Source organism: Pimephales promelas, chromosome 1 (assembly GCF_988280905.1).
Source record: "Pimephales promelas chromosome 1, fPimPro1.hap1.1, whole genome shotgun sequence".
In the NCBI taxonomy this organism is placed as follows: domain Eukaryota; kingdom Metazoa; phylum Chordata; class Actinopteri; order Cypriniformes; family Leuciscidae; genus Pimephales; species Pimephales promelas.
Genome location: NC_142769.1, coordinates 46,481,942 through 46,498,979, shown reverse-complemented (window position 1 = coordinate 46,498,979; position 17,038 = coordinate 46,481,942). Strand labels below are relative to the sequence as shown.

General features: G+C 40.3%; 2 protein-coding genes and 1 long non-coding RNA gene across 3 annotated transcripts; 2 read left to right on the top strand and 1 right to left on the bottom strand.

The window, feature by feature from the left end:
• The first annotated feature begins 19 nt into the window (after positions 1 to 19).
• LOC120469451 (uncharacterized) lies at positions 20 to 4,096 on the top strand. The gene is made up of 2 exons (XR_005620383.2): positions 20 to 155; positions 2,905 to 4,096. It is a non-coding gene; the product is annotated as an uncharacterized LOC120469451 (long non-coding RNA).
• LOC120469447 (uncharacterized) lies at positions 3,466 to 10,628 on the bottom strand. The gene is made up of 3 exons (XM_039658438.2): positions 10,083 to 10,628; positions 5,340 to 8,479; positions 3,466 to 4,551 (listed from the first exon to the last, which is right to left on the bottom strand). Exons 1-3 carry the CDS (start codon positions 10,156 to 10,158, stop codon positions 4,327 to 4,329), a joined length of 3,441 nt encoding a protein of 1,146 aa, XP_039514372.2. The 5' UTR covers positions 10,159 to 10,628; the 3' UTR covers positions 3,466 to 4,326.
• Positions 10,629 to 11,767: 1,139 nt separating this feature from the next.
• On the top strand, positions 11,768 to 16,998 carry ccnb1ip1 (cyclin B1 interacting protein 1). Its single transcript, XM_039658442.2, has 6 exons — positions 11,768 to 12,119; positions 12,258 to 12,374; positions 12,645 to 12,948; positions 13,038 to 13,184; positions 15,532 to 15,688; positions 16,625 to 16,998. Exons 2-6 carry the CDS (start codon positions 12,349 to 12,351, stop codon positions 16,774 to 16,776), a joined length of 786 nt encoding a protein of 261 aa, XP_039514376.2. The 5' UTR covers positions 11,768 to 12,119; positions 12,258 to 12,348; the 3' UTR covers positions 16,777 to 16,998.
• The last annotated feature ends 40 nt before the right edge of the window (positions 16,999 to 17,038 follow it).

Sequence of the window (17,038 nt, the reverse complement as noted above, 5' to 3'; positions counted from 1 at the left end):
TCTGCTCTCAGTCAAACACTGATGCGTGAGGGGAGGAGAAAAGGGATGGAACACAGCGCGATAAACTACTGAACCATTATGATGAATGGGGAAACATTTGATAAATACCATATAAACACATCTCGATCGATGTATTCTGTGGTGGAGACATTAAGGTAAGCTATCTGAATATAGTAGAGTTGTTGTGGTTTACTTAAAGTGTTAAAATAGTTTTTGGTACCCTATGTGAAATATGAGTAAGTTAGCCTAATGCAATAAAATGTTAATAGAAATGTCGCTTTGGCTAATGGAATAAATAAGCTGTATGTTATACGGTAGGCTAGGCTAGCTATAGCCTACATATGAAATATTATTTAGGCCTATATGTATAAGCCAATTTAAAATATTGATAAATACCATAGTAGCCTATAAAAATAACACTAAAAAAAACACTTATTTACAGAAACTGAATTAAAAAAATACCCTGAGAAATGGATGGATGGATGGATGAATGACTGAATAAATATAAAATGATTTTATAGCCAATTTTAAGCATTTTGGTTTCTGAATGTTGTATTTGCTCATATACCATAAGCTACCTTTTAAAAATGATTATATAACTCTCAAAATGAGTGCTTGGTTGTAACTGTTTTGAGAGCGGATGTTTTGGACTATTAACGGCACACACCTGTACATGTGTCGCCATCGTGTGGTCAGAATTAGACATTACACCACATCTGTTTTTACGAATTTGCAAAGGAAACACTTTTCCATTGTTGCTGTTTCATCACCTCCACTTCAGTAGCCTACTTTTATAACACTTTACAACTTTCTATGTTATGGTTCCATGCAAGACATACACATACACATATATATATCATAATCATATCAGGGGATCTCACCTCAACCGCCACCAGTGTGCAGCATACACTATACATCCTATGTTTATATATATTGTATATATTAATTTATATTAATTTTACAAATTATAAATGAGTACACCCATTCGAAAATTAAGATATTTATCCATTTCTCAGTGAATATAAGACCAATTTGCTGCATTTTTTTTAACAAAAGTTTTGTTAAATGTATATTCAGAAACGAACCACAGTGATCTTAGATATCATTTCTGGGTCATTATCATGTTGAAAGAGGAGCCAGTAGCATCTTCTCATCTTCCCCACAAGAAAACTACCACCACCAACACCATGCTTTACCATTGACCCCATCAGATTAATCTTTGTCTCATAACTCCAAATTATAGAGTCCCAATAGTCCCTGACAAATTCTAGATGCTTTTTGTGTTCATGGGCTTTAGCGGCAGTGGCTTCCTTGGTGGACGACAGCCATGCATGGCAATCCTCCACAGTGTACATCGCATGGTGTCACTGGAAACACTCACGCCAGTTTGACTTTCTAATGATTTAGCCAACTGTGCTGAACTTGCATGGAGACTTTCTTCAACTTCTGCCATCACAAAACACTTTTGACAAGGTCTGACAAGGCCTGGACGTCTCAGCGAGCTTCCCACAAATCCATCATTTTTGGATACTTTTGCAACAGTAATAGCAACCCAGACCGAAACATAGTGTCAGCCCCGATCCGGGACACATCTGGTACGTGAGATCTGGGCCGACACTATGTTGCTGTCTGGCTTTACTAATTTTCTTATAAACTTGATATTTTTTTGAGCAAAGAAATGATCTTCTATCTCCGGTCTCATGTAACATTTCACTTGGTGCCATTTTGTCAACATTATGGGAGTGGATTTTCTCTCTTGAATACCAATCTTTATTGTCAATTATCCTGTGGCCGTCTGTATGATGATTGATTGATTGATTAGATTAATTTGCTGTTGAAATCCTGTTAATTGCAATTTTACTTGTGGTGTACTCATTTTTGCACCATTATTTTGTTAAAATAGTTCCAATTTTGGCTTTGGTGACTAATTTGATCTTAAAACCATAGAAAGTATTTAAGAGCGAGATGGATGTTTTTTTCTGAGAAATCTGACATGGAAAGCATGCCAACCTACCCATACTTGAAATGAACAGTTTTTACCAGAATTTGAGAGAGATCTACAAATCATGTCACTCATCTGTATGATGCATTATCATTTTTACTGTAATTATTACCTCGTCAATACATACTAAAAGAGCCACGTTAGCAGTTGTGCCACCCTGACGTACAAATTGCTGGACAAAAGTGTTTCAGTTATCTCAACAGCTTTAAAAAACTGATATTTATAAAATATGAAAGGTTTCAAACCTAAAATGATGCCATAGTATTTAGTTTTAAATTGAAATTATTGAGATGCCATTTGACAGTTGGACATTTGGGGGGGTTTAAAATAACAAAACACAAAATAATATGTACAGTAATATTTAAATACTAAAAAGGAATTCACACTAAATAGGTTTAATTCATTAAAGTGATATACGTATGTCATGAATTTATCAAATTATTTTAAAAGGAAATAGACACTTGGACACAAAAATATGCACATCATGTCACTGGCCCATATATATATATATATATATATATATATACACTGTATATATACTGTATCTATACAGAATTTAGTTGTACTATCATTTTCTATATTGTGAAATATTGTGAAGATAACTTATGAACCACCTGCACTATTGAGTCTAAATAAAAAGATTTGCCTTTAATCCATTAAATAAATTAGCAATCTTTGAACAGCTCATTGAAGTATTATTCATCACTTCAGTTGCTTTTTTGCCTCTTAAGGCACTAGATAATCGCACATTTGGCATTTTCTCTGGACGATTTCCTTATTTTTGATTGAGACATGTCTTTATCCCTTCCTGAATTCATGTGGACAAACTTCTACCACATGCCTTGTTTCTGGCTCATTGTTCGTCTCCCTCTCAACCTCAAAATTTCTCTCCTTGGTTACAGGTTGTCATGGTTTCGAGGGCCTGGCAGAGGCAGGATTAGGAGCCATTTTAGGGACAGCTGGCCGGGTCGGGCTCCACCTCCCCTTCATCCCGCGCAGAGACGCTCATGGGGGGATGAGGGGGGACATTGTGCGAGGATTAGAGCTTCCTGTGTGTCAGCCGCATTACACAGGGAGGGGGGGGGGGGGGTAGAAAGAGAGTGAAAGAGGCAAAGAATGAAAGAGAAAATGAAAGAGCGAGCATATGAAAGAGAGCATGACACAGAGAGCGTGAGGGTGTTTGAGGGGAGGGAGTGAAGTCTGTACAGCTGCACACTCAATCACATTACACAAGTATACGTGTGTGTGAACAAACACACACACAGGCAGCCATCAACATGCACACCACCGAACTGGGGAATTAAACATATTAAAGTAAGCAGACTAAAAAGGGGGGGAGGGGATTGCTCAGGAACATAGAAACTTATGGAACAAAAACAAAAAGATGCCTCAGGATGCAAGTGATCGCTTTGTGTTCAATGCAATTAAAATAACGCACAGATTATTTTTTTAAAGTAAAAACAAATCGTGTAACATTCATTCTGACTTTATTTCTCTTTTTGACAAGTTAGGACCACATTACATTCAGGAAATTTACAAAACAAAGCTGGATAGTGTTCAACAGGGCCAACAAAGTTTCAACATTCAAGATAACAGAAAATAATGCAATAATCTTTAGCAATTTTGAGCCGCTTTTGCTCATCTACAGCATTGTGAAAACTGATCTGATTAGCTGTTTTTTTTTAAACCTAAATAAAGAAGGATGAAGAACAGGCATTGACTGGGACGAAAGTAAATCTGACTCTCTCAGCTTTTCCATTCCATCATTGTTATAAACCTCCCTTGTCAAGAAGAGTTTCAGCAGTTACAGATATAGTGCAGCTATTTAGAGAAACACCTACAAAGTACAGCAGCTTGAAAGAAAATACAAACAGGGTACATAAAACAAAAAGCATATTTACATTCAGCTGCACATCAGATGATCAGTTTTGGTATGATCTCACATCCTCTCTCATCTCATATCACACATCTCACGTCCCTTTTTTCCTCAAGTTTTTTTATTTTTATTTGTGTATATCCTGGAATTCCAAATTGATTTCTGAAATTGCACTTAGACACATAATTAGTTTGCTTGTCATTTGTTACACACAAATACTGTTTCCAATTTCAGTGCATCCTGATATTTGAAGTCGCAAGTCTTTATCAATATGATTTCATTGTCTTCATGAAAAGGCACTACTATTACATATGTACTGATTCACTACCATTCTACATTACCAAACAATTAAAAACTACCCCTAACCACAAAATTGAAAGAAAAACAAAAAGTTGTCATAGAAATCAGTAAACAAGAATAGTGCTAAAACCTAACTAATCACATTCTTTCAAGCAGTGTCTTCAGTTCTGTCATCTCTGTCAGTACTAGACACCGGATGCTCGGGTAAGGACAGTTTATCTGGACTCTCCTCTGACAAGTTTTTAGCGTCCTCTCCTCTCAGTTTTCGATGGGTCGACTCCTCTGTACGCTCCACAACTTTTCCCTCAGAGGACTGTGAGGATGCAGTACTGGCCAACTGATTCATACTCCCGCTGTGGATTTTCATATGCCCCTGTTGAAACACAATAATTAGAAGTCTTGTTTCTCACACAAACAATCACAGGAAGTGATGGATAAAATTAGAGCCAGACCAATATTATCGGCCGATATATCGGAATATCGGATTTTAAAACCCAAAAATATTTGTATCGGTATCGGCCTTCAAAATCCTTTATCGGTCGGGCTCTCAGTGTTGTAGTACTCGAGACTCGGTCTCGGTCCCGAGTCTGCATTTGGACTCGGAATTGACTCGTACTTGAACATTTTTTTTTAGGACTCTGACTTATTCCCGAGTCCACTCGAGTTCAATTCAAAATATTTTTCATGATTATTAATGTGTTAATAAAATATTTCTTTAAATTGATTGACACGCCCAGTGATTGGTGATTTTCTAGTGCACAATTGCGCATGACAAATTGTAATAAAATTACTTTTAACACCACCTACTATGTGGCCTTTTTACCCTAAACTGATCATATTTTTTAAACTCTAAGTAAATTCAGTAAAATAAAAAAAAGGATTTCTCTAAGTAAATAAAAGTAAATTAGGTAATGACCCTCACTGGTCTCGGTCTCGACTCGGACTCGACCGTCTCTGGTCTCGGACTCGACTTGGACTCGACTCTCTATGGACTCGGACTCGACTTGGACTCGACTCTCTATGGACTCGGTCTTGACTCGGACTCGACTCTCTCTGGTCTCGGTCTCGACTCGGACTCGAGTGAGGTGGTCTCGACTACAAGACTGCGGGCTCTAGATAAAATGTTATCTAACAAAAATACTGTACACATTAATTCTGTACCTTCAATCCACTGCGGCTGGCATACTCTTTTCCACACTCTGCGCAGCTGTAAGGTTTCTCAGAACGCTGCGGTAGTGGATGGGCCACAGGGGTCTCTGGTGATGTAATTTCAGTCTTTTCTCTATCTTTCCTTTGATCCTCTTCTGCAGACTCGTCCATTTTGGATTCTAGCGCATCCTCAGCTTTCAGCTTCTGCACTACGGCTTTGTCAGGCGTTTTAGAGTGCAAAGAAGCATTCTCTGTGGCTGGCTGAGAGTCACCATCATTGGGCTCAAGAACATGGTCTATTCCATTCACATGAAGTGTTGTCTGCTCGCTGCTTTGGTCTGATTTTAACTCCGTGGACAACCCTGGGCTCGAGGGTGGAGTCAGGGTAGGTGACAGATCGAGAGCTTCAGAGCTTAAACTAGGTTTTGGTCCACTGATCACCGTGTGAAGTGAAGCCCCACTGTGCCTTTTTTTATCAAACACGGTGTCTTGGGAGTTGGTCCTGGTACAGAGGGATAAAGGTGTGTCTTCATCCTCTTCTGCAGAGCCATTGACAACTTGAGACTTGCTGTGATGTACCGCGCCATATTGTTTCTCATCTGAGGCAATGGAATTATCCGGGTCCTGCTTCTCCAGGGTGAGGGTTGGACTAGTCTCAGGTGTGTTGTCATAGGGATCTTGATCTGACTCCGTGATCTGGTCTACATCGCCTGATGTAGCATCTCTTAGGCTAGCACTAGACTCCAGTAAGCTGGCTGAGGAAGACATGCTCATATTGAGAGGAAGAGACTGAAGGGTTGTGGGTAAGGAAACCATTTGACCAGAATCTTCCTCTGACTGCAAGTCCCCGTTACCTTCTGGAGGTAATTGGCCTCCCAGATGCATGCGAATGTGATGCTGCAGTACCACGGCATTGGTAAACTTGCGCTGACAGAGTGGGCAAGAGTTCTGGCCACGTGCATTGGCCGGACGTGCTCTGTGAGTGGCTAGATGAGCCCTTAGACTTCCCTTTGTGGAGAAGGAGCGGCCACAGAGTTTGCAGGGGAATGGACGTTCGCCCAAGTGGGTGGCCTGGTGGAGACGTAACGCCCTTGGGCAGCTGAGGACACGGAGGCACACCCCACACTGATTAGGGACCAAAGAGGAGGCAGTTGACCCTTGTAGCTCTTGGCTAGTCGGCTCACTGCTGGGGTTGAGCCCTAAGGCCGCCATCATCTCCCTCCTGTAAGCTGAGATAGCATTAGTTGTGGATATGTCATTAGCCTGAGTATTGCTGTTCACCTGGCCATCATTGGTGCTTTTTGGGAGAGGCTGCTTCTCTAACTTCTGCGCCAATCTCTGCAGCTTGGAGGTGTCTGAGGTGACCGAGGATGATGATGGAGAGGAGGATGGAGAAGAGGAGTTTTGGGGTTTGGGGTAAGAGGAGAAAGGGAAGGTAAGTGGGAGGTGAGGGGAGGAAAGGTGAGGTGGGCGAAGAAGGGCAAGGCTAGGATGGTGGGCAGATGGACCTGATGGGAAGAGTATCTTCGGAAGATGTGCCAGCTGGGAATATGGAGAACCAGGATGTAAGGTGGAGTGTGGTGGTGTATTCTCATCAAACCTCTGCTGCTTCGCACCTTTGAATTGACTGTTCATGGCAGAGGAGGTGATGGATGAGGATGACGACTGCACACTAGTGGAAACGGAGGCTGCGGCTGCAGCCGAGGCACGGTTTAGCTGTAACAAAGAGTGGGCGGTGGAAAGCAGGGCCAGATCAACACTGGGTGGCAATGGTAGGGAGGAGGGAGATGGATGAGATGACCCAGAAAGGAAACCCAAGGCTAAACTGTCTGGCACACCTATACTACCCTTAACTCCGAACGGCTCCTCTTCCTCAGCTCGACGTTTTCTGCGCCTCTGTGATGTCCCTGAGCCAGATCCTGATTGGCTTTGCTCAGACAGAGCAGGTGGCAAGAGTGAAAGTGACAGCTCGGGATTTTGTTCACGGTGACGAAGGAAGTGGGCTTTGAGGTTGCCGCGGGTAGTGAAGCGACTGAGGCAGACTGGACACTGGTACGGGCGCTCGCCGGTGTGGGATCTCAGATGGATTTGTAGGGAAGAGTCACTGCTCAGAACCTTCCCACAGAAACGGCAGACGTGCTGTTGGCGGCTTGAAGAGGAGCTTGAAGATCCATTTGACGTACTAACCGTGGAACTGAGAGATAGGTGGTCCTGGGAGAGGCTGACCGTGGGCAAGGGCGGAGTTGGGAAATTCACACCATTTCCGTGACTGATTGAGGTGTTGGGAGACTTTTCATTGAGGTAACGAGGTGGAAGTCCAAGAGTTAGAGAGAGAGGGTGCATAGAGGCTGAAGAGGTGAACAAGGATGAGGAAGATGTTGAAGATGAAGTTGTGGAATAAGGAGCTCTGGTTACATTAGTGTGAGATAGGTTGGGCTTGGATGTAGGAGCTTGGGGAATTAAAGAGACACCAGAGACAGTATTAGGTGGGGAGCTAGAGCCTGCCTCTCTCTGTTGAGTCTCTACAGATCCCTGAGGTGCATCTTGGGCACTGACCATACCACCTAGACGCAGCACCTGTCTGCAGATCTCTTCAGTAATCTGCATTTGGTGAATCTGTCTTTGCTGCAGGACCCTAAGCTCCTCCAATAGTACAGCGAGGGTCGGAGGCACCTGGAGTTGCTCTGAAGGCGACGAAGGAGTTTGGTGGATGGGACTAGGGCTTCCTTGATGCGGTGGGGCACCCAGCGATGATGAAGAGGATAGAGAGGAGGAAGAGGAGGTAGTGGTGGTTGCAGAAATACCCATTGGTGGGGACGTCACAGTGGGCAGAGGCTGATGAGACGACATATGAATGGATTTCTGCTGGCCAGGAGGAGGAGAGTGGGTCTGGGAGGACAGAGAAGGGTGTGGGAAGTCTGGAGAGAGGGATGAGTGTGCATTAGGCAGTGATGTGGAATATGAGGAAATGTGATTTGGCCAGTGGGGAGGAGATGAGCTCTCGTTGGGGAGCGAGGGAGCATGAATGCCACCAGGAGACGGTCTTGGGGCCAAAGGAGGCTGACAGTCCTGAAGGGATGTAGGCGAGGAAGAGGAAGATGATGAGGTAGCTTCAGAGGCAAGAGAGGTGGATGGAGATTTCAGCTGGTCATCTGGAAAATAGAGAAAATAAGGAATAAGTTTTCAGACAATAATTATGTTGCTATACCCTTGTTGCTCTATTTAGCTTCTATAGAAATTACAATTGAGTTCTATAATAGTAAGTTATGAGAAAGCCTTCATAATATAGGCCAACTCCTTTGTCAACAGTTTTCTTTCACAAAACGCTGAATACCACTCCACTCGTCATTTCGCATTCTTAATGATCTTTCACCCTTAAATCACAGCATTCATATACCACACTCACATCTTCTGTCCTCACTATTGCCACAACTCACCAGCCACCTTGCAGCTATTGCAACGCTTTTTAAAAAGACAATAGATATCACCCCAACAACCCACAACCCCTCTTAACCCAACCCTCTGTCCATCAACTACATCTTTCATCTCTCTATTCACCCTTCCCCCCTGACCCTACACAGGGTCAGAGGTTATGGCATAGAAAGGGTTTTGGGCACTGTCCATGTGCTCTGATTGGCTAGATGACCTAACCTCATGAGCTCTAAGGTCAAATTCTTTTAGAATCTTGAGCGGAGAAAAAGAACCAGAAGGAGGGGGTTGGGAAAATAGTGGGTTGACTGACAGACAAACTATTTTCACTCTCTGTGGCACACGGATATACTAAATGACTGTACACAGACCTGTGGAATCAAATCTACTGAAATGCCAAAACATTTTAAAACCCTGAGAAATTCCCTCACAACATCTTGCCAAAAGCTATAGAAATCAAATCACGAAAGTGCTGTATCTCTAAGATTCCTAAGCTAACTTTTTTCCTTCCATGCATGCATGCATGCAACAGTGCATTCTTTCTCCTCTCTGTATTCTAACAGTGGAACCCCCAACTGAGCAGAGGTACAAAGTGAATAGAGGCAAGGGAGTGGGAAGGGGGGGAACACAGTGGAAGCAGAAAAGAGGAGCACATGGAAACATGAGAGAGAGAATAAGGGAGAAGAGGACAGAATAGAGTGAGAAGAGATTAATCTTTACCCAAACACCCCCTTCATCCCCTCCCCCTTGCCTGCACCTTATTCACACTGAATAAAAGACTGCTCTAGATGCATAAAAGACCCCCAGCAATCAAACTGACTAGGCTGCAAGTCTCTTGGTGGATTGACATTACTGAAAAGCTAACGCAGTTATGGCCCCTGAGTGATTCATGTCAACATAATGATTGCCCATAGGGCTGAACACCTTTAGACCAACCCTGCTCTGGCTATGTCTATAAGAGCCTTCTTTTAATACAAAACATTTGGCAGACATTTTGTAGCGGGAAATGTCAGTAAACTACTTATTTTTTTAAAAGTTCAGTCATGGTAGAAATTTGAGCTATGTGTTGCAGCTCTCAAACAATGGCTCACTGAGTAAAGGGCCAAACGCTCTAGTGCATTTCAACATGTATCCTAACACTTCAGGTGATAAAAGTGCCCAATTTAAGCAATAAAGAAATAATTAGATATAAAATACTAGTTGGGTAACAGGTGCTCTATGTAAACTGCAAACAACGTTTTATTAACCTATCGTTTTTAAACCTTAAAGCATAACAATTACTTGATCAAGGGTAACAAATAATTAACAAATGAATGATTTCCTCACCTTGCAGTATCAAGCGCGTGCCCCCGGGGTCTGAGTTAACAAGCTGTTGGGGCCGTTTCTGTTTCCGGCGTGACATGATTCACGAGCAGACGGTGAGAATTACGGGCATCAAACAACTTTGCAAGTTATGTTGTGAATAAATAAATTACGAACCCCTTGTTCGCCAATAATCCACCTGGCAGGACGCGTTAAGACAGCGACGACATCTGTTAAAAAGTAAGTAAAAAGAAAAAAAACAAAACTTCAAATTCGCGTGGACTGCTGAAGCAGACCGTGACGTCGTCCGCTGTTGCTGTGTGAACTGGCGAGTGCGTGTGTGGCTGTTTTTCCTCAACAAGTCCCCTCTTTCTCAAACTTGTCCACTCTGCGGACCCCCCTCCCCTCCTATCCAAAGACACACACACACTCACACAAAAATACAATCTCCCCTTGTTCTGACATTTGCATTTCAATGGTGCGGAACACCGTCTCTTTTTCTTTCTCCCTCTTTTGCGTTTCTCTTAATGCTAAAAGCAGCAGCTCTAGTAATTTGGACAACCGAGTTTTATCAATATGTGTCAAGATGAAATTTCCTGACGTTTTATAGGCTAGCTATATACATACACTTGTAGCCTTATATGCAAAAAAGTTCATACCCTTCAAGATTCTGACATCATCTGTCCGTTTTAAAACAACTTAATGACTGCACTTCATTTAGCGCGCCTATGAATGAGACACATTTTGTCTAAAAATTATGGGAAATTTAAATAGGCGACATTTGCGAATTTTCTCATTTATAATAAGGTACAATTTTTAAAAAAACTGAAAGCCTAAGGTTAGCTACCAAAAAAAAAAAAAAACAACAACAACAACATAAAAATAGCTTAATTAGAAAATAGGAAGATTATGCCAGGCTACTGGGGGGAAATACCAAATGAGAAAGTTATGTTAAATAATAATTATTATAATGATGAATAATAATAACTTAAGGGAGATGATGAGGAAGGTGATGGGATGAGGCGGCGGCTTATAGACTATAACTGCACGCGCTCCAGCAGTAAAGACCCCCTGCGGCTCGCTCACTTTGTCGGTGCGTCCGAATATTCGGAGCTCTATTTAAAATGCATTGAATGGGAAGGGAATTTCCAACAATGGCGACCTGGACACAGTTGAGTGGGCATCTCTTTCTCTCTCCTCACCCCCAGGATCCATTGCCGCTCCGCACAATGCCCCCCTTTCACCCCCGCCTCTGTTCCCATACACCACGTGGAGGAGGGATGAAGTGAAAAGCCATTTTTAATTAGATGTATCAAAAACAAGCACCCGACCTGCACCGTATCTCACATAAGGCTAAGCTGTCCACTAACCAAATAAAGGTTTGTGGCATAAAATTAACCTTATAAAAAAATCACAAAAATATTATAGGCCTATAGTAGCTAGAATAGCCTATAGTCTTACTGTAAATTTGGCTGAATTATAGGGAAAATGTCCTTGGTTGGATGGACAAAAAAAAAAAACAATAATTATTTTACTTAGATTTTAAATGAAGTATATAAAGGTAATATGAATACGCTTTAGAATCAATAAATGAAGCTATTAAATAAAATGACTACATGCTTAAATGTTCAATTCTCTCTATAGCCTATACCTTTATCAGCTTTATAAACTTCACAACTTTTACTTGCACTGATATAGCAAGACCTTTTCTTTTGTCCTCTTTCACAAACATCTTTTTTTTCTTGCTGTGTAAATTTGTTTAAATTCTTAATATTTTAAGACTTTTATTTAATAAGTGATTTACGCTACTAATTTCAATGAGTTTTGAATGAGTTTCACTCTTTCTCAGCATGTGATTGGCTGTTCGCTACTGATGTCACACCTAAACTCCTAGCTGACAGAGAAAGTTGATGATCAGCATAATGGTACCAACAAAGCCTGGTTGGATTGGTTTTGTCAACTCGAAACTAATCATGCAACCCTGAGTTTGTTCAACTACCATCATGGTACAGGCCCCAGGACCCACATCATGTTTGTCAGGCATTTTGGGAGACACAACAGGTGAATAGGAGAATTAATAAAATCCCATTGTTTTTGTCTATAGCTTACATGTCATTATATTTTGTGTACTACACTGGACATAGAACACATTAATAAAATAAAAAATTAAAAAAAACTTTTTTTCCCACTGGGTCTCAGGAGGATGAAATTACGTTTTTGCTCAGTCGACAGCAACCAATCAGATGAGGCCAATTGTGCTCGCGCGGCGATCTACCTGTGACTGTAAACAATGAACAACACAGTAGCAAATTCTCGGTAACTATCATGAGCTTTTAAAACTAACGTTACTTATTTGTGAAGAGCGATATATATTTATAAAAGCATTAGTTTGATTTAGCGTTTTAGTTTCTGAACAGATATGTGAGAAATACTTTTCCCGCTCTTTGTTGTTATCTTATGTAAACTAAGCGCCCACAGACAAAACCTCATAGATTAGGCTACATTTAAACGCTTAATCATAAAAACCTCATACATATACAAACATTAGGCTACATTTAACCGCTTTTGTCTGTTTTCTTCCATAAGAGCCGCCATGTCTGCATCTAAATACACCTTGCAGTGTAATTCGCCTCAATGCCGGGTAAAGCTGAGTGGGTTCGCGTGGGTCACGGCCTGCTCTCATGTGTTCTGTGATCAACACGGCTCGGAACAGTTCAGTCGAACTCCTTCAGTTTGTCCCACTTGCTCCACCATGCTTTCAGGAAAACTAGACGTGCTGAGAACAGAGCTGGCTCCATCAGAGCAATACAAGGCTATGATTTTGATTGGACTGCAGCCTGAAACGGTTTTAGAGATCTGTCATAAAGCACTAGTCTTTTGGACCTACCAGGTTTGATGTCTGCATGATTGCAATCTCACATACAAAAACAGTGAAGAGTCTTTTTTTTGTGTGTAACTAATGTTTGTGGTCATTTTCAGGTAAACCAGGAGAGGTTGCTGATGGAGTACAATATGTCCAGGGCTGGGGGACAAGTGCTCCAGATGGAGAAGTTTATGATCCAGCAGAACAAGAGCAGAGAGCTCGAGTTAAATGCATTAAGAGTGGAGATCGCAACACTGAAAAAGGTCTCAAACATGATCATGCCATCAAACCAATGCTGATGCTCGCTGTTTATATACAGTACCAGTACAAAAACAGGTTTCCATAATTCCGAATAATAGAAAGGTTACCGAAACTAATTAACTCGTTTCATTAAATCAATCATTATATTGAACAAAATGTATACATTGTTATAGAAAATATATTTCAAATAAATGCTGTTCTTTGAACTTTCTATTCATGAAAAAAATCCTGAAAAGCATACTTCCTCAAAAAAAGTATTAACTGTTTGCATCGTTGATAATAATAATTGTTTCTTAAGCACCATATCATATTAGAATGACCTCTAAAGGATCATGTGACACGGAAGACTGGAGTAAGGATGCTGAAAATTCAGCTTTACCATAACTCAGATCCATTACATTAAAATAGTTTAATAGCATTTTACAATATCACTAAGCTTGTTTCCACCACAGAATAAAAAATAAAAAAGGTAATTGCGACTTTTTATCTTCCAATTCAGACTTTTTTTCTCAGAATTACATTTTTATATCTCGCAATTCTGACTTTATAACATGAAAATGGGAGATATGAAGTTAAAGCAGCACTATGGAGCTTTTTCAACCTTTGTAATATTTTTCCAAAACCCTTGAGATCGACTTCAGGGTTCCTGCAGATCCTTAAATTCGATTTTTAAAATTTAAGGCCATTAAAAGTCTTATTTTTACTTATGAAAGATCTTAAATTTTATCATATTTTATATAATATCATATCATAACAGATATCATCTCGAAGTCACCTAAAGGGCCTTAACTATGCATTGGAGGGTTATATTAATAATTTTATTGTTGAGAAGGTCGATGAAAAGCTCCAGGCAAAAATGTACAGGTCGCAGTGTAAACGTGATAAACTGCATATTGTTGCCATCATGAATCATTCAGCACAGCATTGTTAACATTTGTTATCTCGGTTATATTTACAGATATGTTAATGAAGCTAAGTGACATGATGTACAACGCAGCTAGAAGCTAACGTTAATGTTTTCTAATGTTAGTCTAACGTTACGTTAGATATTTTAAAGATAACGTTCAAATACATTGTTGACTTAAAGGGTTAGTTCACCCCAAAATGAAAATTCTGTCAGTATTTACTCACCCTCATGTTGTTCCAACCCCGTAAGACCTTCGTTCATCTTCGGAACACAAATTAAGATATTTAAGATATTAAGATCGCTCCTGCATACTAGTCCATTGGCTTCTTGAGGGACTGGCTCTTGCTGTCCTCGAAAAGTCATTAAAGACATCGTTAAAATAGTCCAAGTGACTACAGGGGCTCAATCTTAAGTTTATCAAACGACGAGAACACTTTTGTGCGCAAAAAAACAACAAAAATAACGACTTTATTTCAACTATTCACTTCCTTCTCCATAAGCCTGTAAGTCAGTTAACGTAGTGTGATTGCGTAGAGCTACGTCACACGTAGGCTCACTATTGGCCGACGCTGGTCATGTGTGTGATGCGTGACGTACAATAACAGAAGCTTATGCTATTAAACTAGTAACCTGACTCGCGCAGAGGGAGAAATAAACGAATAGTTGAAATAAAGTCGTTATTTTTGTTGTTTTTTTGCGGACAAAAGTATTCTCGTCGTTTGATAAACTTAAGATTGAGCCCCTGTAGTCACTTGGACTATTTTAACGATGTCTTTAATCACTTTTCGAGGACAGCAAGAGCCAGTCCCTCAAGAAGCCTATGGACTGTATGCAGGAGCGATCTTAATATCTTGAATATCTTAATTTGTGTTCCGAAGATGAACGAAGGTCTTACGGGGTTGGAACAACATGAGGGTGAGTAAATACTGACAGAATTTTCATTTTGGGGTGAACTAACCCTTTAACTTAGAACAGATCTAGACATCCTTGTTTAATTTATCCACATTTAGTTGGTGTTGTGGTCTACCGGATAACTTAATCCAGAGCATACACACCGTCATACACACCGTCGCCCAGCCTCTCAGGAACCTAGTGTCGGAGTTACATATACTCCATGCACACTGGCCATTTTAAACTTAAAATGACAAAAAAAAAAAAAAACGAATAAAAACCGATTAACTGCAATGCATTTCAATGAACGTGGAAGCAGAGAATGTCCGAGTGTATTGGGTTTGAGGGCGTGACTTAGCCATAGGTCAATTCTGACTTTATAAAACGCAACTCAAGTCAGAATTGCGAGATATAAATGTAAACGAGATGTATACTCACAATTGAGATAAAAAGTCGCAATTGTCTTTTAAAAAAAGTTTTATTCTGTGGTGGAAACAAGCTTCCAGACTTAAAAGCCATAAATGTTCATTTCCAACTTTTACATTCTCCAGGGGCTGGAGGAATACAAGCAGAAGTACAATGAGGTTTTGGAGCGACTGAATGAACGGAACAGGCAATATCAGAAGCTGCAGGGACTTCTCGACTCGCTTCGTATGCACACTCTGGGAATAGGAGAGAAAGATCCCACACCCCACACTTTCACTACAGGTTAGAGGGAAAAAGCAACGGGTAGAAAAACAAGTATAATAGCAATTAGGGCTGGGTATTGACACAAATTTCACAATTCGATTTGATTTTGATTCACAAGCTTGCAATTCGATTCCGATTCGATTCAATATTGATCATTTTGGATATCAGTTACAATAAATGGGAAATTTTCTCAAGGAAATCAAATCTCTTAACTAATGCTGTAAACTATGGGAGTCTAGTTGTAGCCTACTAGGCTTCATTAGCCTAATATGAAGGTAATAATTAACTGTTTTGTAGCTATACAAACACTTAAATTATACTTATTTATTTTTATAATAAGAAGATTATATGAAATAGTTTAACTGACGTCTTTCTGATTGAGCGAATCAATGTGACATGATATGGATTTTGATAAGTTGTACCCTATCTTTTAACACACTTTCAGATGCTCATTCATGTTTATTTCGCACTGTGACCGGTAATTATTAAGCGCTGCTGCTTCTCTTGAGCTGCACCAGAGCGATCTCTCGCCACAACGCCAAAACATTATTTATGTTTTTGAATTTCTAAAGAAAATGGATGTAATTTGAAATTTGAGACTTTGTTTCATATCAATAGTAACAAAGGACAAAGATTAATGCGAATTTTTTTTTGGATGCGTGCAGCCGCGATACAATGTTCCATTCAGTCAAATGAAACAGGATGACTAATCGATTCTTGAGATTTAAGAATCGATATCGGTTTGTAAAAATGAGAATCGATTAATATTGAGGAATCGATATTTATTACCCAGCCCTAATAGCAATTGTCTACTTTGACACAGTATGAGTCTATTTATTTTGCATTCAAATCAGGTAAAGCGTTCTTTATCCCACTGAGAGTTAAAATGGTTCAAATGTGATGGACGGTTTTAAAGCATAGTATACAAAATGTCTTTGCAATTATTGTCATCAGGGTTGGTCAAACAACACTCTCCCCATAGTCCTTTATTCCTGAGACCAGAAGGTGACAGGTTTTTCTCTTTGGGACCAGACAATTCTCAAAGTTTCTTCCAGTTCAGTTCACCCACCCGTGACAGAACCCACTCTTTCATCAAGAAAAACTGAGGTCACCAGGAGCTGCATCAGCCTTTTTTCCCATTTATGAATTCTGAATCCAGTTCTGACGGCCAAGTATGTTTGTTTCGGTTTAGTTTTTCATGTTATTTATTGATAAAGCTGTTGCTCAGAGTTTGGAGATTGTCGTAAATACTCCCAACATGTTACTTTCTACTAATTTAAATGATTTCAGTGTAGAAAAAAACTCAATTAAAATATATGTGAAAACCCCTCTGTAAATTAGGTTTATTATCTGCAAGCACTGCCAAAC